This window comes from Limanda limanda, chromosome 12 (genome assembly GCF_963576545.1).
Source record: "Limanda limanda chromosome 12, fLimLim1.1, whole genome shotgun sequence".
Taxonomy (NCBI): Eukaryota; Metazoa; Chordata; class Actinopteri; order Pleuronectiformes; family Pleuronectidae; genus Limanda; species Limanda limanda.
Window position 1 is genome coordinate 13,880,786 of NC_083647.1, and position 24,797 is coordinate 13,905,582.

Sequence of the window (24,797 nt, forward strand, 5' to 3'; positions counted from 1 at the left end):
GAGAGAGAGAGAGAGAGAGAGACCAGTCAGCCGAAGCTCGGGGTTCACTGGGAACGATGGGAACAGGTCTCCGGACGCCTCCTCCTTTGTGCTTCCTCCGGAGCCGCACTGCTGCTGTGAGCGTTCAGGTTCAACTCGCCGTGTTATTTCCTACACGTCCTCCGCTGTGGAGGCTCCGGCAGCGTTAGCTTAGCATTTAGCAGCCGCGGACAGAGTGAGACCCCCCCACACACACACAGGTACGGGAGAGGAGGAGGAGAGGAGGAGGAGAGGAGGAGAGGAGGGGTCGGTGACAAAGGAAGGTGGCGAGGGGACGATGAACCGCTTTCGGAAGTGGCTGTACAAGCCCAAGGTAAGTTGTCTCCGGTGTCCTCCCCTGCGTCTGTCATGTTTTTTTAATGCCTGGCTTCTTTTCTGTTTGTCATTTTTTGGGGTCGCCGCTAGCCAGACAGCCCGTGAGTGAGGCTCGCTAGCCCCCCCGACCACCTCACACATCTGCCCGCTAACGTTAGCCCCCCGCCTGATGTGCCACTGTATCACTGAGCCCTTTGTTGTTGTTGTTGTTGTTGTTGATGATGCTTCTGCTGCTTTTGTTTTCATGGGATAATCTGGATGTAACAGCTGGAAATCTATACTGACCGACTCGTCGCTGTTTACCTCTGACACTGTCATTCATCCCAGTTGTTGAAACAGACTCATTTCATTGTTACATGTTGTTTGTGATGTCTTCATAAGGATGATTTGATCATTCATAGCAAAAATGACAGTAACAGGGGGAAAAACCGTGAAAAATACAGAAATTATTGAAAGAATGTAAATTATATTTGATGATTTTTAAGTAAATTAGTCTATAGCATATTGGGGACTCAAGTTGTGTTTTTCATTGGTAATGAATCTCAAAGTTTATTCCTCTATTCACTGATTTATTGTTGACTCTGTACAAATGTAGTAAAATACTGAAAAATGCTCATCACAATTTCTTTAAGCCCAAGAATCACTTGGCTTGATTTGTCTGTTTAATAGTCTGATGTCCAAAGAGGTTCAATCTGAGCTGGGCAATATAACTACATCAATGATTATCGGAGTAGAGTTTTCATCAATAGCAATATAACAAAGGTTCAATATATATCAATATGTTGCTCATGCATTATGAAAGCAGGGTTAGCAGGTTTAAGGCATAATTGATCTACCTCTGATTTGTAAAATCACAACCTTCACTCAAAACCACTCTTTACACTTAAAATAAGTACTAATGTGACATATATAACGTTATAATTATCAGTATTGATAATTGTCACATTTTTATCCGGACACTATTGTTGGCCATATCGTCTAGACCTAGGTTTAATTCACAGTTAACACATTACACAAACAAAAGCAGCAGAACTTTAGAGTTGAAAAGCAGAAAAAAGTTAAAACTCATAAATGCCTGAAACGTTAATTTGTTGCATTGTTTCAACTCTGCAGCATTTGATACATTTTTTTGATTGAACATTTCGGCCCAAATTGCACGAATGGTTGTCAAAAGCCTCCAGAACACATCAAATCAGATGCTGCTGCATTCTCACTATTCGAAGTGAGACTTTCTGGAGTGAGCTCTTGCAGTGGATGTGCTGTAATTCCTTTAAATCAGGCTCACAGTGTGGAAACAGGCCTGACACAGCAGAGGAAGTATTGAAGGCTCGGTCGCTTTGTTAAATGAACAGTTTAATATATGTCGTCTGCAGCACTTTTTGGGACGAGTGAGTGTGAATGTTTCTCCGGGGAGGCCACTCTTTGTTAACTTGTAGATTTTCAGGGAGAGCAGTTGTGAACGGCTCAATGTTGAACTCACTGAACTGTGTAAATCTGAGGCAGGCTGCGAATGATCAATATATAGTTATTTATTAGTGCTGCATCATTACAAAACATCAGCGGTTCTGCAGAGTAGTATGTAAATGAACAGTCACAAAGTTCCCCATGTCCCCATGATGGACTGAGAAACTCTTCCGTGACAGAGTTTAAATTTAATAAATATTATGTGGGTTTACAGCCTATATCTGCACCTCACCCTGTCCCATAGTCCCAATGCTGTTACAGAAATTAAGAATGCTATTATCTGGGACAGTTTCGAACTAATATTCCAGTTAACGCACTTTACAAAATGATGCACACCACTTATACCACATGGTATTCTAATGCGGCTCATTTCTAGGGATGAGCACAAAAAGGTTGTTGCTATCAACGGCAGAAGATTTGCATAAAAACACCAGGTTATTTTAAAGAAGATATAGAATCGCCAAACTTTCTGTACTTTACACTGAAGGTGTATTTGACATTCTCCGCTGTCGTCCACACACCCACGTTCAGAGCAAGAAGGCCTGAATAAAATGTTGATGTGTTTAATGCATTGTGTCTTTTCAGTATATTGGTATACGCGCTGCACATAAAAGGCTGACCTTGCAACATAACTGCTGTTCATGTCGAGTCACTGAAGCATTTTTTTTATTTTATATAGAGACGGAGGAGAATATACGGCGGACGGACAGCCTGTTAAATAAGTCAGAGTTGTGTTTCTTGGCATAGTAAATACAAGTTTGTCAGCATATACAAATGCATTGATAAGTCAGTTGCCGTTACAGCTATAATTTGAGCGTTTGGAACAGTAGTGTCAGACAAGGCTTAGATGAAACACCTCTGATGATGTGTTCTCCGCCTGCACTTTACCACACACACGCACCTGCGTCATTCCCCTTTTCTCTGGCAAACCGCGTGTGCTGTCGCAGCGTTTTCCTGGCCCATTGTTGGGGTTAGGCCCAAGTGTTTGGGGGCTTCACCGGAGCATTGTCACATCCATGAATGAGCTTCTGAAGAGCTGAGCTGTTACATCAGTGGCTTTTCTGCCGAATCACGGGCCGCGGTAGGGACTTAGCAGAATTACACACCCAAGTCTGTGGGATTTAAAATGACCAGTTCTGCCTCAAAGCAGCGAAAAGAAGAAGAGCGCAGAAAGCCTCGGTAATTATGGCGATCAGTATGAAAAGACAACAGTAATGAAAGGCTTCTGATCACTTTTCTACTCATGTAACTGAATAGCAGCTATAAGCTTGACAATGACATACATATTTTTTTGATCAAAATAGGTGCCCAACCTGCGTAAGTGCGTTTACTGGAATTTATTGTTGGACACAGCGTAGTATTGTTATTATTCATTAAGAGTGAGCTGTTTATTATTGAACTAAATTCCCATGGAGATAGAAAAGTGTCGAATCAGCATGCTCCCTTGACTGATGCGGAGCTATTCATATTTCCAGAGCTGCTCTCTACCTCCTCAGATAAGCCCTGTCCACCGAGGAGAACTTTCATTTGCCCCTGCTACACAATCCCTTCCCCGGGTGTTAGAGAGCAGTGTGCCACTCCGTGCATAATGTACCTGTATATTCTGCCTGGCTCTGTCGTCAAAGTGCAGGAATGGATTGTTCAGGGCTTTTGTTGGGAAAGGAGAACTGAAAGTTAGGATACAGTGCTTTACAGTGAGATTTTTCACATTCCTTTTCGTCATTAAAGCTGGTTTAGCCGGTTTATGTGTCAGCAGTTTGTATTTATCTTCCCAAATGTCCACAATACCTATACTTGTTCCAGGTGTTTAGCTGTAGTTGACTGTTCATTGGCTGCACAATGTGGTGGAAAAAGTTTTAAGATAAGAAAAGAGGCTTAAGAGATGGTGGAATCAGGGGAGAAGTATGCCGGGGCCACTGCACATCCCTACTTTCCCAAACAAAGACGAGACCTGGCTCAGGTTTCCGAGCAGGCAAAATGGCCACTGTCTCCTCGCCTTCCATTCATCAGCTGCGAACTTGCTGAGTGACGAATGGCGGGAGAGGGAGACGTCAGGAGGCTAAACCCCTGTGATACTTCCTCCTCTTTTGGCTCGTCGTTTCATCAGGCATTCACCAGCTGACCTTCAGCTCCACACCAGCTCATCTGTCAGTGTGATGGGCTCGCAGCTCGCATCAGGCCGAGCACGCTCACTTCCATCTGCAGGATGCTGCTAATTTGCCTTTCATTTCCTCCGCTCCCCTTCGGACAGTTTAGTGCGTGGGCAGCTGATGGTTTCTACACTCCTCCTTATCAAAATGTCACATATCCCTGCGTGTGTAACAATGTAGGCTCCTGGTAAGTGTAAGAGCATATGTTATATACCTGTGACTGACTACTATGATAACGCCATCCAGCATTGGATAGTTCACTTGAGAACTTCAGAAAAATCTTGATTTTGAAAAAATATTAAAATAAAAATATAATATGGTGGAAAATCTCATCACTTGTGACCATAAAAAAAGTTTTTTAGTGCTACTTTTAAATTTTTCTTGCAAATTCCAACTTTTTCTTATGACAGTTAGTCATAGCTATGCTACAATATTATTCGAAATGCCCATCACAGCTTCAGAAACAACAGATCAAAACCCAACAGCACTTAATTTAAGTGCAAAGATTTGATACGACTCAAAACAAAGATTTGATATGACTAAAAATGTAATGTATCCTTACATTTTTTGTGTGGCTCTAAATAATAGTTTAACATATTTTAAACCATTGTCAGCCCACCATAAAAGATGTTTGATAGTTGTTTGTCTTCATTATCAGAAAAGAAGAAGTCTTGTTGACAGCTGATGGATTTAACAAAGCATCCTAATATTGCTCATCATCCTCTCAGGCGCCAGTATTGCCTCTGCTGCCAATGTGGGCCCTACTCACAATGTATCTGTTGTATTTAATTTTGAAAAGAAATATTAGTATATGAAGAGGTGGGGATGACACATTGTAACAACAGCAGAAATGGCTAAATGTCGTATTACAAGCTCAATTAAATCTGGGTAGAAAGTGAAGTCTGTGTGTGTCATCAAATTTTCCATAATTGTTTTAAAAATTGAGGAAAACCCACAACACATTTTATGTAACAATCTATGATAAAAGAGGTACATATTATTTTACCATCACTGGAAATATATGTATATATGTATGTATATATGTATCCATTATGTATATAATATATATACTTTGTATAGTTAGTTGTAGAGTTAAAGTTGTGATCTCCTCTCTAAATTCCCTCTTTATGTATATGCCACCTATCATATTTGTATCAAAAAAGGTGATTTACAGACTGTAGTGGAAACAACAGTGAAAAACTTCAAACATTCAGATGTTCAATTAACCAATAAAATAACAATTCTTGATGGTTTAAGCTTCTAATAGTTACCAGGTTAAAAAAGTAATCACATGGAGTTGTGATGGGCAATGGGCATTTTTCACAATTTTCAATGATTAATCTAGTAGATAATCAGTACTTATCTTTTGGTATTAACTCATGTCATACTATTAGTAATTCTTGTGAATAGGAAAACTATATATAACAAGAATGTAGATGATTATTTTCCTGGAAATTGTAATCACAGCTCCTCTCTTATAATGGGAAAAAAACTCTGTAGCAGTTCGCAACACTGGTGAATCATAGCTGGTCATTTCCTCAGTGGAGGAATTGTTCCACTTCCGCAGAATATGACTGGCCCTGCCGTCGTCTATTCATTTATCACGGCACCCTTTTTGTATGTGTATATTGCTAACGTGCAAGCAGAAGAACCGAGAGAGGGCGAAGCAATTAGGGGCTTGTCTTTGCAGAGTGGATTGGCTCCGAGTCAATGGAGGAGCAAACTGCTGAGCAGCTGCCAGTGTGGCTTCATATTTAGGCCCATGGCTGGAGATCTTTGGGGAAGTCCCATTCTGCTTACCCACCATGCGGTAATTGATTTGGTGTCAGCTGCGTGGATTTAGAGCGCTGACCCTAGTGCAGATTGAAACAGGCCAGGCGATTGAGGGCCTTTTTAAATTCATTGCAGGATTGGGGGGGGGGGGTCGGGGCTCGATGTCCAAGGTGTGGGAAGGCGATGATTGAGGGAAAGTAGCTGTGGAAGGAGAGTGAGATTTAAAGGCACCACAGAGAATCGAATGAGAGGCTGCACTCATTTTCAACACCTCGTTTGTGATAGGTGATAATAGCTATCCCCTTCCTCGCTACACTGTCACTGCTGATGAACATAAAACATGCAATCATGGTCCCTTGCGTCTATACTGCAAGTCTGCCTGTTCTTTGGGAAGAGCTAGAAAAGGAAACGCTACCCTCCCGCTCTGGTCTCTTTTTTACAAACAAGGGAGGAAGGCAGGGAAATTAGAAGTGGATGGGGAACAGTGGGCTGGTATTTTTGAGATTAGATTTTGGCCTTGGGGAAAGACTGCAGGACATAACTTCAGCGTGGGAGCAAGATGCATCTTTTGAAATATGTCACAAATGTGTATTATTAGCTGAGAAAGAAAGTATAGGGTACTTGGTTATGTGATGTTGGTGGATTTTCCAGATACTGATACAGTACATGAGTGGCAAAATAAAGCTTTCTAATGGGTAAAACTCTGTTGAAGGTGCAACGATGCAAGTTAGAAGTTACCTGTGCTTCTTATATTACTACAGTATTTATTCGTTTAGTGCTACTTATTTTATCCCTCCACTTTTAGGTTGAGGTGTCCGTAGTGTAATTACCGAACTAGTTCCACAAGCTTGCAGACTTGTATCTCTGCAGACAGCTATCAGAAATATGTGTTTGCCCACACACACACTGTGGCCATCAACAGCTTTCACTGTGTGTAATTTGTGACAGCCTGGGCCCTGCCAGCTCTCAGTCACGGTCCACAATATCGTATGTATGTGGACACAATTAGCCTGACTCTGCGTCATGCTCATTATCAGCAGCGGTGAGAGGACGTGGGTGAGAATTGCACAGAGGTATCATGACAGTGCAGAGGTTGGGTTTATTGCCTTCGCCAAGGAGGTGAGGTTTTCAATGCTGTTTATATGTCAGCAGGATTACGCAAATACTACCAAACTGATTTTCTCACCAAGTAATAAAGAGATAATTATGAGAAAGGAATCAGGCATATGTAGAGTGGTAATACGTGAAATTGTGAGCAGTTTTCACAAAAATTCTGTGTACTAGGTATATGTATAGGACAGACATGCTCCTATCAAACGGTCTAAAATTCTCATTCCCCTCGGTAGCCACGACCCTGCAGCCAGTTCTAGATTGTATAACCAGATTATTTCTTGCATAAGAACTTCCCTGCAGTTGGTTTGAAGAGGGGTGTCCCCAGTTGTTACCACAACCATCAAGCCTTGTAGCCACCTAAATCCTCTATGCCCCACTGTGTTGCCTGTCCTCCTAAATCATGTGTCGGCCACATGCACAGGTCCAAATGCCAGATTAGGGCAGACCTTCAGAGAGGGGACAAGCAAACAGATTATGCCATCAGTCCAGATGGGCCGACCACTCTGAATACTGAGTCAATGAACTGAGATAAGCCTGATGTCTACTACGGATCCAGCTCTCATTAGTGTAGGAAACCTCTTCGGCACTCTGTGATGAGTGCCGTTGGTTTAACTCCACAATTTTTAAACAGAAAATCTCAGAAAGTCTAAAAGTGCAACCAGAATTTTAAAAGATCTGAGTTTTTGCCTGAAAACTCAGCAGCTCTGTATCTGCCGAAAACAACACAGGGCTGAGGAAAGAAACTCCTGATGCAAGCTGAACATGAAAGAAATGACTCAACACAAGTAAACCTGCTTCAGCACAACACCACATTCTTAGAGAGATTATATTTTTTATTCTGCCAAACTTAATATAAATAATGGTTGAGTAAGTTCCCTTGTTTGTTACCAAAAACGATTGGCTCACTCTTGCAGGGGCTTTTATGCTGAGCCCTGAATAATGAATGAGGTGATGAACTGTATCCGGCTGCTTTTTGGCCAGTCTGCCAGCTGACTGGATGAAGCAGAGTGAACTGGTTTACCCTCCTCAACATTTGCTTCTGATCCTTGGAAGGGAGCCAGGAGGCAGCAAATTGAGCCTGGAATAGAGTATAGAGGGCAGAGGCAAGGTTTCTCATAAGTCCCTTAAGTGGGCTAGGTGTGCATCCACTGATGCTATGGATGCCCATGAAGCATTAGCTGGGCAGCCTCTGTCGTCCACACAGTCTGAAAGGAAGCCCCGAATCAGCAGCTGACAGAGAAAGCTGGCTCAGATGATGAAAAGTCACGGTAGCCAGTCTCAGCAAGAATCGCACTGTCATCACCGGTTATTGATTCAATGTTAAACAAAAAGGGGACCGAAAATGTCAGAGTCACTGTGGAATTACATTAATGAGGGGGTTTAACAGTAATTGTCACTCTGCGTGAAAGTATGGGGGCTTAATAGTCTGAGATGATGGGTTTCTGACCGCAGTGGACAGAGTTTTCTTGAGTCATCTCAGAGAGAGGACAACCGACAGCGGGAGGATAACAGGAGAGCGGCACGCCACAGGGGACAGGAGCCGAATCTGCTGAATCATTTCCTCCTCCTGCGCAAGGTAGAGCTGTCATCGGTGATGATGACACAACTCGCAAGTCCAGGAGTCAGATCTCCAGATGTTTACACTATGCACACTGCTAAAACAGTTTCAACACCCCCATAGGAAGGTGTTACTCTCAGCTCCTAATATGATTTTTACTTGTATCGTTTTTCCTTTTTTGTCACCTTTTTGAAAAAAATTCTCACCATGGTGGTTTATGGATGTCAAAGTTACAGGATATTGTTGAAATAATTGTTTTAACCATTTACTCCATGCTTGTTAAGTAATTGTCAAAGCCAGGCCTGTGCTCTGTGTTAACCCGTGTTATGTAAGCAGATGTTTCAACGAAGAGATGGCCTTTTCAGAGCAGAGTCTAACATCATCACTGACTCATAGTCCGTGTAACCGGGTAAATATTACCACTGGAGGCTTCAGATCTGAATCTCAGTCAAAGGATCAGTCTGTATTTCATGACTTTTAAGAGCTTCTTCTCTCAAAGGCAGCTGCTCTAATGCTGGTCATGTAAAGCAAACTAATTAGTTGTATGTTTTTGTATTTTATTTTGAAATATAGAATAAAACTTCCTAGTTTACTAAACTAATAAACAGTAATTTTATCTAATATCAGTTGGCGTTAATAGTCCATTACCCTATGTATCGTCACCAGCATTGGACTTTATCGCCCAAATCTCTCTAATCTCTTCGTCTGTGTCTGTATGTACAGTATGTCACCTCATTTTCAACCAGAGATATTTGTATTCCTCCAGTTTCGTGTCCATTGAGTGTTAGAAACGTCATCAACGCTCTCGCTCGCACTTCACTATCCTGCTGCTTCCAGCATATAGGCTCACTCTGACATTTTACTAGGTCGCTGACAGGAAAATGTCTGGAGCAGCTGAACATTTGCATTCTCACGTAAAACCCCTCCCGAATAACTTCCAGAAAATGTCCGGACTTCAGGGCATGACTGAAAACAGCTTTACATATTATCTTGAAATATCAACTTTGTCAGTTGAGTCGTTGCGTTACACCTGACATTTTCCTTGTAACTCCCTACTTATTAAGAAATAGTTAAAAAAGTCGCCTGTGCATTCTGACTTGCATCGTTCGCACCTTTCTTCTAATACTGGATACATTTTTATTCCATTGTTCACCCAACTTTTGAACCCAGAAGCTGTCAAGTATCACTGCCTATCTAATAGTTAAATCGGCATGTCTTGAACATTGCCTGCCTTTGAGTTTCTCCCATGATGCAGTGGTGCAGGAATGTTCCCTCTTGTGTGAGGAATGCAGCAGGAGGAGGCTATAGGATGGTGACTGTCTCAAACGCTTCTTTTCTTCCTCTGTCAGCGGCGGCCTATAGGCTTCAGAAATCTGTAAATGAATGCCATCGCTCTCTGGGCCTGTGTTGTTGCGTCTCGGATAGAAAAAGGTCCTTCACTGTCTCCCGCTCCTGCTTCCTGTTTTGTCATCATGACATTTGTGTCAGAGTCTTGCTCACTCTTGTCCGGTCATATCTACGTCCTGACTGATTGCATCATTGCTTTTCTCATTGTTCAGAGAGCTTGGATGTCACATACATCAATTTGTGGTATCCTTGTATAATTCAGATTTCCTCTGTAGTAATTTCCCATTAGCTTACGCATTAAATAAACCACGTAGTTTCTGTTATAGTAAAGGCAAATGCAGAAATGACTATTACTCTTTGTTTTTATTATTTGTCCTGCAATAATACTGGGGCTGTCTGTTCCTATTCCTCACAGATTATTTATATATAGAGCATGTATGTGACCTTGTTAAGAAAGAACACTTGAGAAGATTGAAATATTATATTTGCCTGCCTGCTGTAATACACACTAGTTCTCTAGGGATTAGGTGCCTTCTGTGAATTGCTCCTCCAGTTTATTCAGTAAACATGACATGGCAGCGACATCGAGAAACACACACATGAAAAGCAATTGTATTTGCAGACCTTGCTCTGAGGGATTCAGATTTACAAGAAAGGTGACAAAGTTGAGTTTGTGTCTGTGTCCCATCACACTGTCCCATCATAGTAGCAAAATGCCTAGAAATGTCCCGACCAATCAGAATGAGCCGGACACTTCTAGGCACTTATCATTGAGGCAAAATGCCTAGAAATGTCCCACCTTTGGTGTTAGGGAAGTACAATACGTGGGACACTTGTAGGCACTTTACATTGAACGAAAATGCCTAGAAATGTCCCACGCTAATGGTTACGGAAGTACATTACTTAGGACACTTCTAGTGTCTGTCCTGCTGAAATGTCCTTGAGCAAGAAAATAAATGCTTCTCTGCTCCACCCCAGAGCTGCTGTAACTCACCTAGCTGTAGCTCCGATTTATCGTAGGCAGGTGAAAACACAAGTATCACATATATAAAGGACTATACTAGTAGTTTTCACAGTGTTCCAATACCTGCTTTGGAAATGCGTGGCAAATGTATCTACCAAAACAGCAGTTTTGCTGTACTGCCACTGACAAGTACTGTTGTCAGGGCAGCAAAGAACAAATGATTTCTGTTGGTGTAGCGTTAGCCAGAGCTAGCTGAAATATTTGTTTGTCAAATGGTTAAACCGAAGCAAGGCCATAGAACAATGATAGCAATCATCACTTCATACAGAGTTAGTAGCATACAGCTGTGGAAATATGATATATAAGTTGTTAAATTCTTTAAAACACTGGTATTGATTCGGTACTCGCCAATAGTCCAGTTATTGAAATTGGCAAGGAGAAGGGAAAATGGTTTAAGAACATCTCTAATTATCACCCATCAAAATCCCCCAACATGTTATTATTTCAATTAGGATTTAGTCTCTCACTGTGCCTTATTGTACTTCGTCCTCCAAATAACCTTAAAACATTTTGTGAATATTTTTTCCTGCTCACAGAAAAAATGCGACAACTACCCCAGGTTTATCTCAGTGTCGTCTCCTCACAGTTTCTTACATTATTAATGAGAGAGAGAGAGCGAACAGCACCATGTATTATATTCGGAGAGAGGAGGCCCGGGCCCACCGGGAGAGCATCACGCAGCAGCAAACGCTGCAAACTTTAGGGAGAATGGCCTGCGAGAGAGAGAGAATATTTTCGGGTAAATACCAGTGTTCAGTTCGACTTCGTGAGAAGCACTTCCAGAAATCCGATGCTCCGCAAGCAAATGAGCCTGTTTACCAGCGTAGCTCGCCCCCTCTTCCAGTCATGCTGTCTTTTTAAGCTCCTGTGCCGTCACTGGGTCCTTGTGGTTTGTGATGATGCACATCGGCATGTGGTTGCCATTTTCAAACCCATTAACCTTTGGCTGGCATGAGGCTTCCACAGAATGCTGTGTTCAGACATAGCTTGTTCTTGTCTTTAAAAAAACATTATTTTAATGGTCCTGTAGTTTTAGCTCGATTATCTTGTATTTCAACTGTAAGCAATGGTGTAAGGATTACCGATAATGAATTAGTGTCTTTACTTTTGCCCTCGCCTCAGTGTCTCTTCCCTACCCTGTGTGTTGTGGCTGTACATGTGCTTCACTCAGCAGCGGAGTGATCTGCTGCGCTGTGCTGCTCCCCCCCACACCAAGGGGAGCATGGTGGGAGATAATGACACAAATCCTTTACCGGGGCCGGGCTCTCTAATTAAACCTGCTCTTCTGGGGAGCTTTCACACTATATTAACCTTCGTTAACGCCTCATGTCAGGATAAATGCCATTTTTATATCAGTTACCTTCCTATAATAAATTTGGGTATGCATGAACCTGCATTTACTTAACCAAAACATCTCAACAAAAGGAAGACCAATCTGTTGGTTAGCTGGCCAATACAATGCCTGGATTACCTGATTTTGTTTTTGTTCCAACAGATTTTCTGTATTTTGCTGTATTATGCTGCCTTGCCTTGACTTCGTCCACTACATGTCTTTCAGTTTATTTGCCTGATATTAGGGTTTATTTTACCAAAGCAGGTGAGGATTACTAAAAGAGAAACACTCCCTGCTGGCTACATATGATTTGAGTGGGTAGAATCTGTGCTTATAAATACTCGACCTGTTAACACCACAGTGCTGTAGTAGCACAGTGTTGTTGTTTCCAGGAGACTCGGCTGAACATTGTGCGTAATTCATGTGTTGACTTGCCAATTCCACCAAAGCATCAAGCTGTGTTTTCTAGAGATTGCAGCTGTCCATGCCTGACACTGTATTTCACTCATGCACAGCTCCAAACTGTGCACACAATAATTCCTCTCAGCAAAACGCATGAAAACTAGAATGGCATTCGGTAGAGAGCACACCTACGCCAAGACCCAACAGTCCCCTACAATACAGCAGAATTAAACCACACTAATTTGCACACAATCAGTCCCCTAAATGTGCCTGATTTTGTTTTTCTCATTAAGATCCCTGATTTATTGCCTGGGAAATTGGTGTAAATGTAAAAAAACGGCTCTATAACGTTGAAACAAAGGTGATCTGCTTTGATATTTTGTTATTTTCTCTGTAAATCCTATTTTGTTTTCATAAAAGTCTGTGCTTTGATGCGTTTGTGCATTGGAGCCCAATCCATATTTCTTTATGAGGGCTGATGCCAATCAAGAAAAAAAGGCTTATATCTGACGTTATTATCCCCCAACCGATATATCAGTCGGTCTCTAGTTGGTATCGTTTCTCATTAACAGCAACACGTGTATCTAATATCACATTCCCGTGTTTCCATGTGTTTCCCCACAGAGGACGGACCCTCAGCTCCTGGCCCAGTTCTACTACGCTGATGAAGAGCTGAACCTGGTGGCCACGGAGCTGGACAGCCTCGACGGCAGGAAGGACCCTCAGAGATGTACCCTGCTGGTCAACCAGTTTCGATCCTCTCAGGTCAGCAGGGAGAAACAAACACACACAAAGTCATCATTGTTATGCGTTTTGCATTTCATTGAATATAGTTTATAATCACTGTTTATACTTATAAATCAATTCACTCTAAATTAAACACAAGAACAGTCATTAAGTGAATTAAAGTTGGAATAAAGACACATTAAGGTATATTTGTGGGCTTTTGTAAGATAGTGCCAGTGAAAGAGAGACAGGAAACAGGGTGAGAGGGAAGGAGAAAGAAACACAGTAAATGGTCGGAATGGCCGGGAGTCAAAGGGGGACCTGCTGCTCATGGCGCATGCACCTGTCGTACTGTATGTGCCACAACCATCCGGCCTGGCCTTGATCTGGTCGCCTCCAAATAGAGACAGATTAATCCCCAGCTTGGATTTGACTTTGATCCATAATTACATACATGTTTATTTGAGATGGTTTTTATTCTCATATTCACCTGGCTCGACCTTTGTTTCTGAATGGAAGCTAAAAATAGCCGACACCCTTATCTTCGCTTACAGGATGCAGGTGTGACAAAGTGACGATTGCGTTATCAAACATTGCTTTGGCCGGGTTGTTGTATCCAGCAGGTTTGTTGATAATGTGAGATAAGTGGACTTTGTTTTGAAGCAGACAGTGGCCAGACTCCTCTCGGCCTCCATAACACAGAGCCATGTGTCATGTGGGTCAATAGGAAATGGTTACAAGAGCAACTTCTTGAGAAAGAGCTGTTTTATTACTGTAAGTGTAGTGAAGTGAGTAAGTGATGTGAAGAAGAATTTATTTTGAACTTGAGTCTCTTTGTTCTAACTAAATGAAACACAAAGTAAGAATAATAAGATATAGTAGATTATTGCAAACAGCAATACAGCTTTTAGAATGGAGTACTGAGCTTTGACATATTCAAGAGTTCAGGGTTGGGAGGAGCTCTAAAGGTGAGTGAGGGCTGCTTCATGCTGAGAGAGCTGGAGGTGGTGGTGGGAGGTCGTCATTTGGCCCGTTGTGCCTTGGCCTCCCCCCACCGCCAAGGCACTCGGGGGAGAACCACTTAATAAGGTCATTGCTCGATCCCCGACTGTTCTGTCTCTTTCCCCTCCATCCCACCCTCTGCCACTCTGTCACCTTTTTATCTTCACTGTTTCTTTCTCTTTTAATTGTTCTCCTGCTCGTTTTCCTTTTTAAAAACTATGTTCTTCTTTTGTCATGCTGAGGATTTACAGAAGTTGTAAATTAGCAGCCCTCGTTAGGATTTGCCTGTCTGCCCCTCATATCAGTCTCTGATTTATTATTATTTCACAAGCTGCAATAAAAATGTTCGACAGCAAACTCTCATCACTTAGATGCTAAAAGAAGAGACTTAACAGTAGCCTAGCTCATGGATTTTGGAGAATGAATTAAGCAGCATTATATCCCACAGCCCAGAGGCCCCAAGAATAGAAGGCAAGTGCACCCAAGCCAAAATGTTGCACTTGAACCTGCCACTACAGCTATCAGCTCCTATTCACGGACTCTGTGGGGGTTGCTGGCATGCTACTCATATTATGTTGGCACGTCTGTTCTTACAGTGCGGCCTGCTGGAGCAGGGAAGTAAGTGTGTGTGTGTGTGTGTGTGTGTGTGTGTGTGTGTGTGTGTGTGTGTGTGTGTGTGTGTGTGTGTGTGTGTGTGTGTGTGTGTGTGTGTGTGTGTGTGTGTGTGTGTGTGTGTGTGTGTGTGTGTGTGTGTGTGTGTGTGTGTGTGTGTGTGTGTAAGATGGATAAAGATGGAGTAAGATTGCATTCACATGAGACAGATGAAGAGAAAAGGGGTCAGAGACAGACAGTGAGAGAAAATAGAAGCCAGAAGTAGGTGCCGCATCACAGCCACTGGCCCTGGATGACTGGGAACCAGCAGCAGTGAAGGTTATCACTCATGTCTACTGCTGGGAGACGCTCACAGACAGTGGGGTTGTACTCAGACTAGACCAGGACACTTGCGGGCAGCCATAAAGGAATCGGTGGTTAAGCTCTCCCTCTCCAACCTTTTTAATCTTTCTCCTCGGGGCGAGCAGAGAAAGACGCAGTGCTGTGCCTGACAAGATTACAGTGCACCGTGCAGCTGTGGTTGACTGAAAGGCTCATTGTATGTCATTGTTATGGCTGTTGTACATGCCAGCGGCATATAAGTCTTGATTAGCTGTTTCTGCGTGTGATACTATATTTTCACTGCTGGAATCATGGGCTTTAGTTGTTTAATGTTTATTGAGGGGGAATGTAGCTATGAGGCCCATAACGGTCTCATGTACTTCTCCAATTTTCTTTTCCTCCTAATCGATGGTCCTTAAACGCTGCGATACAATGGCTTTATCAAAGAGTTGGAACTGAGATCAACTAACATTAGATAATCACTGCGAACACTGAGTTTTCAGGAACAGATTTTCACTCCCTCTTGTCCGTCCCTCCGACTAATTTGTTCAATTTGTTTTTCTGACACTCTCGTGCTCATCTGCAGGACAATGTGTTGAACATTATCAATCAGATCATGGATGAATGTATCCCCAACGACCGGGCCAACAGAGACTTCTGTGTCAAGTTCCCCGAGGAGATTCGTCATGACAACCTGGCAGGGCAGCTGTGGTTTGGGGCTGAGGTAATGTATTCCCTCCAGCATCAGTCTGTAGGAAAACAACTTTACTAAAGGCTTAAACACACACATCAAATTTATTTCATTTTAACAATTGGGCTGTTTCTTGATTGTCACGTGTGTCACTGTAACTGTAACCACCATTTTCTCAGCTGAATCTTCTGTACAAGGCTTGTAAATGTATCCTGTGCATGTCCCTGTGTAGTGTTTGGCTGCCGGCTCCATCATCATGAACAGGGAGATAGAGAGTATAGCGATGAGGCCTCTGGCTAAAGACCTCACTCGCAGCCTGGAGGAGGTTCGCAACATCACCAGAGACCAGGCCCTGAGAGATCTCAACTTGTACACAGACCGCATGAAGGACGCACTGCGACATTTTGACAGCCTTTTCGCAGAGTTTGAGCTCAGGTAAATAGAGGGCAAGGGATTATTGGCAATTGTAACAACAATATTAATTCACATTTCTCATCCTCTCAAGTATGTTTTTGGTGCAAGTTTGCCAAGAAAACAAAACACTGAAGAAACCTGTGAATGTAGTTATATTCCTCCTCCTTTTCTTCTGTTGCCAGTTATGTGTCAGCCATGGTGCCTGTGAAGTCTCCCAAAGAATACTATGTACAGCAGGAGGTGATTGTTCTCTTCTGTGAGACTGTGGATAGGTGAGGGCACAGAAGCATAAACTGATACTGACTTCATCTGGATTGAACCAGAATCAAAATAATATGCAAAGTGTTTTCTTTTAATTGTTGTGTCTTCCTCTGTCTGTCATGTCAGGGCTCTGAAACTGGGCTATCTCACACAGGACATGATCGATGACTACGAACCTGCACTGATGTTTACAATTCCCAGACTAGCCATTGTGTGGTAAGTGTTGCCCGTCCCTTTCAGTCTCCCGCCCACCTCTTTGTTGTCTACTCTTTCCCAGCCTCTAACAGAATTTTAAACATATTTTTAGTGGGCTGATTGTGTATTCAGAGGGGCCTCTCAACCTACACCGAAAACCAGAGGACATGTCTGAGCTCTTCCGGCCTTTTCGCACTTTACTTAAGAAAATCAGGTACAATCCATTAAGATTAAACATCACACATCTTTTTTCCTCACGTACTACTTTTTTTTTTAAACTACCATATGATGCCTTTGCAGAGATCTGTTGCAGACCCTGACTGAAGAGGAGTTGGTTTCGCTGGAGAGGAACCTGTGTATCTCTCAGGATGGGGAATTGTCCACAGGCCAGGAGCTGGCTGCGAACAGTGAACCAGCACCGATCCAAGAGAATCAGTCATCCTGCAGCAACGCTAATGACACCTCCAACGGGGAGAATGAGGGGGAGCAGGAGCATCTGGCTCTATATGTGTGTCCCAGCCAGGAGGAGGAGCTGACGGAAGTGGAAAAGGGCTGGGAGCAGGTGGAGACGGAGAGGGGAGAGGAGGAGCAGGAACAGGGCCTGCTTTGCGAGGAGGCTGAGGAGGCTGAGCTGGCCTGCTCCATGCAGTACGACGAGGAGGAACTGGAGCAGCTCAACATGATGGTGTATCTTGTTGGAGACGAGATGTCCACCCTGCTGTCGCCACCCAGCCAGGGTCAGTCCCCGGCCCGGAATCCAAACAGAGGAGAGGATGGTGGCTCCAGTGGGGCTTCCAGCACTGACACGTCTCCCTGCCGCAGGCTTCTGGTGAGCCGGGGAAGGACAGGCATCTATGTAGAGGAGGAGGACAGGGTTTTCTTCATGGACGACCTGGATGCAGCCGGAGAAAACATCACCAGCATTTCAAAAGAGGCCTGTAGTTGTGGCTCCTCTCCTTTAAAAGCACCAGACTCTGCTCGTCCCCTGCAACGCAAGCTAGGACAGCGGCCAGACTTAGTAGGGAACGGCTGGTACTCTGAGACCCCATCAGAGCAGCCATGCCCACAGCCACGCAGCCAGAACACACTCTGTCACAACGCTAAGATCCCACCATGCACCACCGCTCCTGGCTCAGAGCCTTTGCCTTACACGAATGGGTGGGAGATGGGTTTAGAGGGGACAGCTTCTGAAACTGCCGAGGTCATCGCCCACCGGATGGGTGGGATGAAGCTGTCTGCCACTGTCATCTTCAACCCTCGCTCCCCGAGCTTGACAGAGCTGGCCGTGGACAAGCTGCTGCTTCAGCGGCCCACTCCCTCTGAAATTGAGCCCTGCAGCCCTCTGGTGGCCACTCACTGCCTGCTTAACTCGTGTGTTTGCTGTGGGAGCTGTGAGGATGGCCACGAGGATGCCATCACCACTGAGACCAATGGACTCGGCTTAGGGATCGCCCACGGATCAGACAAACACTCTAAGAGCGCAGTCCCCAGCACTGTCATCCAGTCTGCTGCATGCATGCTGCCCCCACGAGGTCACGAGCCTCACAGTAAGGGGGAGCGGACCGAGGTGACTCCACCATCTGCGGAACCGCTGGCAGATGATTCAAACTCCCAGTTCTGTGAGAGGTGCCTGGTGTTGGCTCCGGGGCCGGGGCATCAAGCTCAGGACTGTAGGTCCGGCGGAGGGGATGGAGCCTCCCTGTGCAACCACACGCTTAGGACTGAAAAGAGGCAGCAAGCCAGTGGAGGCCAACAGAGGGATACGGAGGTGGATAAAGATAAGCAAGGCTCTAAAGAGAAGAGGGACACCAAAGACGACAGCAGGAGGAGCTCCAGGTATGCCATAAGTATTTTTTTTTACTGTTTTTTGGTTAATGTCGGAGTAATCTTTCCTCAAGTTTTCCTTTTTGAAGCATGAGCTCCACGTATTTTGATTTATTCCACTGTTGTGTCTGTGTATTCATAATTTATCTGTATTTGTTTTTTTTTTGCCATATTTCATTATTTTTTGGTTGTTTTTAGTTTCCAGAACTCTCCCCTCAGCTCTTTGTCAGGTAGTGACTGTGAAAGTGTGTCGGTCACCTCATGTAGTCTGTCGAGCAGTGCATATACGCCCAGGTAATTAATCACTCATGAAAAGTGTCATACGTTTGTCTCATCTCGCCCACACTCTGACGTTTTACTATCTAACTGAGTCTTTGTGTGAATGATAAAAAGATGGCTTTGTTCATTTCCAGGCTTTATTCTCGTCTTTGTTCAGATTGATTGAAGTGTCAGTCACTTCTTCCCTTATGAGCGACAGATGGCAACTTTAATCTGCCCCCTGTGATTGACTGTAGATTTACTTATTTATATTTACCATTACAAACTTAACATGGTTGTGAGTTTGTTGTTGAAATAGCCAGGATTTGGTGGCTCTCTTAAAAGTGCTGAAGTTTGCAGTAAATTTCCAGTGACAGGTAGTGAGTTCCAGCCTTGCTCCTTTCACAGAAATAGCTGATCTGCGCAAAGGATGTTTTATAGAATGAAACTTTACAGTTGCCACTTGAAGGTGCACTCTGGTTGATCTACTGCAGCTCTAGTCGCTGGATGTATTTACAGAGAGGCTGAGGAGCAAGGCCAGTCACACATTTAAATACAGACTCTACATAATGATAAACGGTGAAGTTAGCTGAATTCAAAACCTTGTATTTACTGAAAATGCTGCAGTGATCATGCCTTAATTTTACTAATCCTGTGTGCGAGTAGTGATCTCTGTGTGAATGCAGTATGGTTAAAGATAATAGCAGAGATTTACAGTGTGCATAAACATTTTAACTGTCCCCTCAGACCTTTTGTGCTCATTCTACTAAAGCACTACTAATTTTTCATCAGATGGTGGGTAAATATCCAGGGAGTGGATTATGCATTTTCTTCATTTTCACGTACACAATAATCTGGATTCATCTTAAATTTTTAGAAAGGAATTCTCTTATTGGTGAAATGTAAATGGTATATGTTTATAGTGGATGCACATGTGGGAAAGAAGAAATGATAATCCCTCCCTTGTTACTCATCACCTCCTCTAGTCCTGCGAGTAGTCTGACTCCTAGCTCGGGGACGTCAGAGGACCCAGACCATCGAGAGATCCAGCTGGCTCTGGAACACGCCAAGGTGGCCGCCAGGAACAAAATCCGATCACGCTTCCACAGCAGCAGTGACCTGATCCACCGTCTCTTTGTTTGCATATCAGGTAAACGTTCCTTGTCGCTCTCTCTTCCTCTCTGCCTATTTATCTGTCTTTATCCATTTATCACTAATATCTATTGTGTGTGATGCAGGTGTTGCTGATCAGCTGCAGACCAACTACGCCAGTGACCTCCGCAGCATCCTGAAGACTCTGTTTGAAGTCATGGCGACAAAGTGCGAGGTGGGAGACGACGATAAGCAAAAGAAAGGTGAGACTCATGTCTTGGAAATATGTAATACACTGTATTTCTATTTTAAATATAATGGTAAATGGACTTTGCACTTCTGTAGTCTTAGTGACCCTTCAATGCACTTTACAGTAAGTAATTCATACACACATTCATACAGCACTTCTATACCCAGAACTTTTCCTCTCCACTCATCATTCACACACTCCCAGGGGCAGGGTGGTTCTGGGTCTTGCTCAAGAACATTTTTGCATACGGGTTCCATTAAGAAGCAGGGGATAGAACCACCAATCTTCTGGTTAGTTCTGCTCTAATTCTGCTCTACCTCCTGAGTCTGTGGCTCCAACCTCACTGCAACTAAAAAAGTAATGTAATATATCTTCAACTGCCTCTTACTGACCCATATTTAGTCTCATGAAACTATACAAACCTAGAATGGCACTCAGTAGAGAGTCTACCTCCACCAAGGCCCAAGACTCCCCTTATGAAACCACATTTAAATTCACTTAGTCCTGATTTGTATTTGGATCTGCAAGATATCACACCCACTCTTAAATACCAGTCCCCTAAACATGCATAATTTTTTCAAAATCAAGATCCATGAACTATTCCCTAACCCTTATAAGAAAGAAATCATGGATTCGCCACCCAGTCATGGTCCGCTACTTTAATTCTATCTCTATCCGTTCAGTTGTTTTGGTCTAATCCTGCTTACAAATAAACAGACAGGGTTAAAAACGAACTGCCTGCTTAAAATAGTCATCCGTTCAGTTTCAGCTCTGTGTCTCTTATAATAATGCTAAATCAAATTTCTTTTAAATGAATCCATGGATTCATCACTGTATTCTTTCAGTATTATTGTTGTTGTGCCACTATAGTGGATGAAATGTCCTCTTCTGTGGTGTTCAGCAGGTCCTGTGCTGCATAGTGCTGTGCTGGAGGACTGTGCTCTCTGTCAAGAGACCATTTCTTCATCTGAATTGGCAGCCAAGGCGCGGGACGGCCAGTTTGAAGGTCAGCAAATCTACACAAAGTTTAGTTGAAATGTGAGCCCGTTCATTTGCTCCGCTGCCTTCGGCAACCCTGCTATGTGTTGACTGTTTCTGTTTTGGCTCTGTGCAGACCCTCCTGACTGGGTCCCTGATGAAGCCTGCAACTCCTGCATTGCCTGCAAGGCTCCCTTCACTGTCATCCGCAGGAAGCATCACTGTAGGAGCTGTGGAAAGGTACGATTGCTCTCTTCCTGTCTGAGGGAGAGCAGGTGGCAGAATATCCTGTTTATTGTGTACTTCCTGAAACAGATGACTAATCACCAACATCATAAGCATTCGGACATTGACTGATCCATTGTATCCTGTCTCATTTCAGATCTTTTGCTCTCGCTGCTCCTCCCACTCAGCACCATTGCCCCGGTACGGCCAGGTGAAGCCCGTCAGGGTGTGCACACACTGCTTCATGTTCCATGTCACGCCCTTCTACAGCGACAAGGCCGGCATCTGACCTCATATATTCAAGGAAAGCACACAGGCCGCCACATCAAGATCATATGCAACACACAGATCCACAGCTGTGTACAAAGCAAATGCTACACTGCTCTGGTCAACTTAAATGGTCGTCGTTGTTCCTGCTAAGCAAGGCTTCAGAGTAAGGCCATTCCAGACGACAGAGCAGAGAGACCAGTCCCCAGTGTTGACGATGAGATCTGTTTCTGAGAGATGTTGGCGCCTCAGTGGGAACCACAGGGTTGGTTTTCTGTGCCCCAGACAATACAAATGGTTCACAAATGCCTGTCTTGATAATAGAGTTGCAAAAAAAGAAAGGGAATGAACGGGCAATAACACATTTTGTACTGGTATTGTGAAACAGTCTTCTGTAGCAGTTTGCAACACAGCATCAGAAACAAACACTTTTTGTTGCTTTAGGTGTAAATGAAAGGACTTGCGAAATATTTTCCTATGCTTTAGCGAGCTTCCTACATTTGTGCCAGAGCTCCCTCGGGACTCGGATTACTCAAAAGAATGTAAGTCATGATAACAATGTAAATAAGGATAATTCTGGTAATAGCCACTCTAAAATGTCTCCTGTAAATGATTGCTAAGTATGGGGACTAGAAACCAACCTTCACCAGGCTACTAGTCCCAGTGAAGCAAAAATGAAAAACAGATGGCTTTTATATTGAGATTCCTTCATGTGTTAATGTCAATGAATGTGTAATTCTGAACCACTTTGAGAAATGAATCTAGGTTCCATCAAGGACTGTTCAGCTCTTGATGGTGATGGGCTGTGCCCATTGCTTTTACAGTTGCACCATGGCATGTAAAGTTTTCCCCGGGGACTCCTCTGTACAGTGAGCTTGATAAAAGGAATTCCTCAGTCATCACTATCAGGTCTTGAAGGCCCCCTAGTGGAGAGTTGTCCTCTCTTCGCTCAGTGCCGTCATCACCATGATGAGAACAAATGGTTTTGAACCATCAGCCTTCTCAGGGGCTTGCCTACACACTACAGGCCGATAATTGCCCTATCGGTTTTCCCTTCCTCACACTTATTATAGTGCAATATTACTACGAACTACAGTGGCTCTGCACACTTTACAGGTCATTTGCTGTTTAAATTGTAGTTTTAGGCAGAGCGAAGCTGTGCTGAATTCTGTTTACACACAGTTATTCCCATGTTTGGCTCCGGTGGTACCGTCGGGCTGGAACAAATATTCGGTTTCAAGACCAACAAGATCTACATCTGACTTCCTTTCTGCGCTTGAATCTGCTTCCTCTTATCCTCCACGCTCTTAACATCCATCTGAACGGTTTGCAGTGACCAGTCAAACAGCAACAGTCTGATATCACGTTATGTCCATTCTGCTCTGACTCAAAGCAGTTTCTCAGGCTTTACATCATCAGAATCACTAACTACTGTTGAATCAATCTTATTTTCGTCAAATAACTCATTAACTCACTTTGAAATGGTATGTTGTTTTTTTTCTTTCATAAAGAACAAATATAATGTATGAAGCTATAATTACTTTTATGTAAAAGAAAGAAAACAAGGAATCATTATCATATTAAATTAAGGGGCAGGATATCCTATTATTATTTCAGAACTTGGTCTTATTTTGTAAAATTCCAGTACATTTACATGATAAAAGCTGTGTAAAATATTCAACAAACAAATAATGTTATATAGTTTTAAATGCAATGTATATTGAAATAAATTACTTTTTCCTGTTTAAAAAATACTGACTGATACTGTCTCCTCTGTACTTTTGTCAGGAAATATCTAAAATGTGAAATTTCTGCCTTGAAACGTGTCAAAAGATTTGTGGTCCTTGATTTATCAACCTACTGACTATTATAGTCCAATAATCAAACTTTTAACATCACAATGAGATATATCTTCACAAGCTAAGAGGTTGGTTTGAATTCATTAATCAACAGATTAGACTGTAGATACCAGTTTCTCCCGGTATATAGATTTTGTTTGTCCTAGACCGAAGGAATATTATTTCTGTAAATTGATTGCAGACCCAGGGCACACACTTCTATTCAAATTGAGTATATTTTTGATTTGAATATTAACTGATTGTATGTTCTGTAAAAATTCACACCCTGGGACTATTTTAGCAGTGATTTATCTACATATGTTTCCTGCCACTTCAGTAGGAGGTGTGGGCGGACTCATCTAATGAGCAACACAAAGCTTTACTGAATTTTATCAGGAACTATAGTGACACATTCAGAGTTTCCATATTGTTCAAGGGTCACTCTAATGGTTTCACAGAGAAAGGTTAGTCATGGGGAGTATTCAGCCTGTGAAAACTTGTGTAACGTTTTCTGTGGCTCTGACAGGAATTTTGTGAAGAGATACAGGATTTAACAGAAATAGGTGTGTAAATTATCCCTGAAATTTATGGGAATGCCATACAAAACATAGGTGACCTTACTACAACCTTTTTCACTAGCAAAGGAAAACATATTACTTTCAAAGACTCCATAAATCCCTTTGACAATGTACCAAACCATTTCAGATGTGTTTGCTGTTAACTGGTTACACATTTACAGCTGTGAGTGCTGCATTAGAAGCAAAAACAACAGCTCTGCTTTTAACATCGAATGACTTTAAACTGTTCTTGATCTTGCTGTGGAATCTCTGCAGTTATGAAGGGGAAATTATCTGGTCTCCATGAGGTCCACTAGGTGGCGGCAAATGTCTATAGGTTGGCATAATGGTATCCATCCGTTCAGTTCAACCCTGAACCGTATGTTATTTTGTTTACACCTAAATGTCTAAAATGAGTTCTGGGCATGGATTCAGCAGCAATTTATGACTTTTATGACAATAATAATGATAACTTAATTCATGTCTTACCTTTTAAAATAGCTGTTCAAAACATAATACAACAGGCGAAATAATACAATAGCATTTAAAATCAAAGACAGCTAATGATGTTATACATAATCTAAAATTAAAAACATCAAATAAATGTATACAACATCATTTATTATTCATCTATCCCTGACTGATCACATTTTCACCTATAAACCTAAGTTTAACTGTTGGTCTCTGTTGTGTTTACGTGATGTACTGCTGGTGTCTTTGCCTCTTAACCTGATTTTAGCCTTGCTTCACTATGTTGCATTGGTGTTT

The 24,797-nt window shown here is 42.9% G+C and overlaps 1 protein-coding gene across 3 annotated transcripts; it reads left to right on the forward strand.

Annotated features, from left to right (window-relative positions):
- Positions 1–288: 288 nt before the first annotated feature.
- Positions 289–23,314, forward strand: zfyve28 (zinc finger, FYVE domain containing 28). Of its 3 annotated transcripts, none has more exons than XM_061082667.1 (14): positions 289–352; positions 13,143–13,283; positions 15,766–15,903; positions 16,103–16,305; positions 16,467–16,556; positions 16,672–16,761; positions 16,853–16,954; positions 17,041–18,576; positions 18,763–18,858; positions 19,809–19,972; positions 20,061–20,177; positions 21,066–21,170; positions 21,279–21,382; positions 21,525–23,314. In XM_061082667.1, the coding sequence occupies exons 1-14, from the start codon at positions 317–319 to the stop codon at positions 21,654–21,656; spliced, it is 3,054 nt and encodes a 1,017-aa protein (XP_060938650.1). In that variant the 5' UTR covers positions 289–316; the 3' UTR covers positions 21,657–23,314. The 3 variants fall into 3 exon arrangements, with proteins under 3 accessions (XP_060938650.1, XP_060938651.1, XP_060938652.1); XM_061082668.1 differs by having other exon boundaries at positions 21,069–21,170; XM_061082669.1 differs by lacking the exon at positions 18,763–18,858.
- The last annotated feature ends 1,483 nt before the right edge of the window (positions 23,315–24,797 follow it).

Coding starts and splice junctions, on each gene's coding strand:
- zfyve28 (XM_061082667.1), top strand. CDS start 317: ATGAACCGCTTTCGGAAGTGGCTGTACAAGCCCAAG. Junction 16,306..16,466: donor TTCGCAGAGTTTGAGCTCAG/GTAAATAGAGGG, acceptor TTCTGTTGCCAG/TTATGTGTCAGCCATGGTGC. Junction 21,171..21,278: donor GCGGGACGGCCAGTTTGAAG/GTCAGCAAATCT, acceptor GGCTCTGTGCAG/ACCCTCCTGACTGGGTCCCT.